This window comes from Mesitornis unicolor, unplaced genomic scaffold (genome assembly GCF_000695765.1).
Source record: "Mesitornis unicolor isolate BGI_N332 unplaced genomic scaffold, ASM69576v1 scaffold30776, whole genome shotgun sequence".
Taxonomy (NCBI): Eukaryota; Metazoa; Chordata; class Aves; order Mesitornithiformes; family Mesitornithidae; genus Mesitornis; species Mesitornis unicolor.
Window position 1 is genome coordinate 1 of NW_010189389.1, and position 1814 is coordinate 1814.

The window sequence follows — 1814 nt, forward strand, 5'->3', positions numbered from 1 at the left end:
ATATATTTTTAAATATTTTAAATATTTTTTTATATTTGTATATCTTTTATTTTGTTTGGTTTCTTTTTTCTCTTTTATTTTTCCCCAATTTATGACTCATTTTTCCCACTCCTGGCTGCCATCCCCACAGTCAGCCCCATCCCCTGCGTGTGTAAAGTTGCCCCCATGAGCTGCTCTTTCCGCTCCTCTTCTCAGCCCCTGGCATGCAGAGAAATGGGGGATTTTAGGAAGTTTTCCAGCTGGGAAAAATAAATTTCTCTTTATGGACATCCCCCAGAGCATGGTCCCAACTGGGACAAGGGCTCGAGCATCTCAGGTTGTTTTCCTCCCAAATTAAAAGCAGTTATTAAAAGAAGGGGAAATTTTGGGGAGGCAAAGTGGAGGGACGATGCTGTGTCAATGGGATTTTGGGGCTCACCAGGTCTGTGCTGAGGGTGATGCCAAAAGCAAGAGGAGCAGCAAGTTTTGGGGACAGAATCCAAGCTTTTGTGGCATTTTGGGAGCCCAGGCTTGGCTGAACCCCCCCCCCTTTTTCCCCCTGGCAGTGAAAAATCTGTTAAAAACCAAGATGTGACGTTTGCATCCCTCTGCCTCCCAGCTCTTCCCAAGTCATGGGGGTTTTGTGGTTGACTTCAGCTGCCTCTTGGCTCCTCTTTTCCCCAAAACCCCTTCCACTCAGACCCATTTGTTTCAAACCTGTGATTTTTTTCAGCTGGGTTTCCCCAACCCAGTTCCCTGCAGCCCCCATCAGCCCCCCCCAAGTTTTCAGATGAGGGTCCAGCATTGCCCAAATCAGATTTTTAAGTGTTTGGGTCTTATAAGGTGCTTTAGCTGCTCAGAGATAAACAGGTTTCCTTCAGGAAAGGGAAGGTGCTGCAAAGTCCCCTTACTGCACCCCAAAATTACCCTGCTCCAGCCATTGCCCTCGTGGTTTTCCTCCAGTTGCTGTTTCCACCCGATTTCACCTGTACAAGTAAGGACCTTGGGCTGGGACCCCTGGGAGGGAGGTGCCCTGAGGAGGGGGTGACTCCAGTGAGAATTTGGGTGAGCCTCATCGGTTCTTCACCTGCCACCATGAAAACGGGTCACAAAGAGGGTCGAGAGGTGCGATGAGCTGCTCCAGTGATGGTCCTGGGGGACAAAATGAGATCTTCTTGGTGCCCGAGGTGCTCCCATCCACCTCTCCTCAGCATCCTCATGGGTTGCCAGGCGTGGGGGTGAGCTGCTGCAGTATTCGCAGCCGTGCCTCAGTTTCCCCATCCCCGGGGTGACTGTTTTCCATGGAGAGACAGAGTTGTTGGCATTAATCTGCTCCCTACTAATAAAAAGAAGAAAAAGCACTGGGCATTTGCATTGTTTAGCAGATTTTAGCAGACTCCAAGGGGCGATGTGTGAGTTTCTCCCCCGATGCCGCTGCTTGGATGTGGCACCGACGCCGCTTTTAAATTTGGCAGCTGCAAATTTTCCCTCTGTCCCTCCCATGAGGGATTTCCCCCTTCATTCTGCAAACCCCAACTCTGCCCCGAAATCCGCTCAGCTTAACCCAAAATGGGAGCTGGAAACAATCAACCCCTCTCCTTTAAACCCCCAATAAGGAGTTGTGCACCCAGCAGCTTCGTGTGGGCTGATTTCCCCACTGAGCCCACCCCAGAAGAGGGGGAGTGGGGGTTCCCAGTGCGGTCCCAGTCACCCACCATCCCCCCTCTCCCCAGGCCTGCGAGCGGGACCCTCAGTGCGGCCCCGGGACCTGCTGCGCCGTCAGCCTCTGGCTGCGGGGGCTGCGGATGTGCACCCCCCTGGGGCAGGAAGGGGAC

At 52.4% G+C, this 1814-nt stretch overlaps 1 protein-coding gene across 1 annotated transcript in view; it reads left to right on the forward strand.

The window, feature by feature from the left end:
• Window positions 1-1712: 1712 nt before the first annotated feature.
• PROK1 (prokineticin 1) overlaps window positions 1713-1814 on the forward strand; it is a gene marked incomplete at its 5' end in the record, with an annotated part of 1182 nt that continues 1080 nt past the window's right edge. The window contains one exon of the mRNA XM_010186051.1: window positions 1713-1808. Within this exon, the coding sequence (XP_010184353.1) occupies window positions 1713-1808 (96 nt within the window). The remainder of the gene's footprint in view (window positions 1809-1814) is intronic.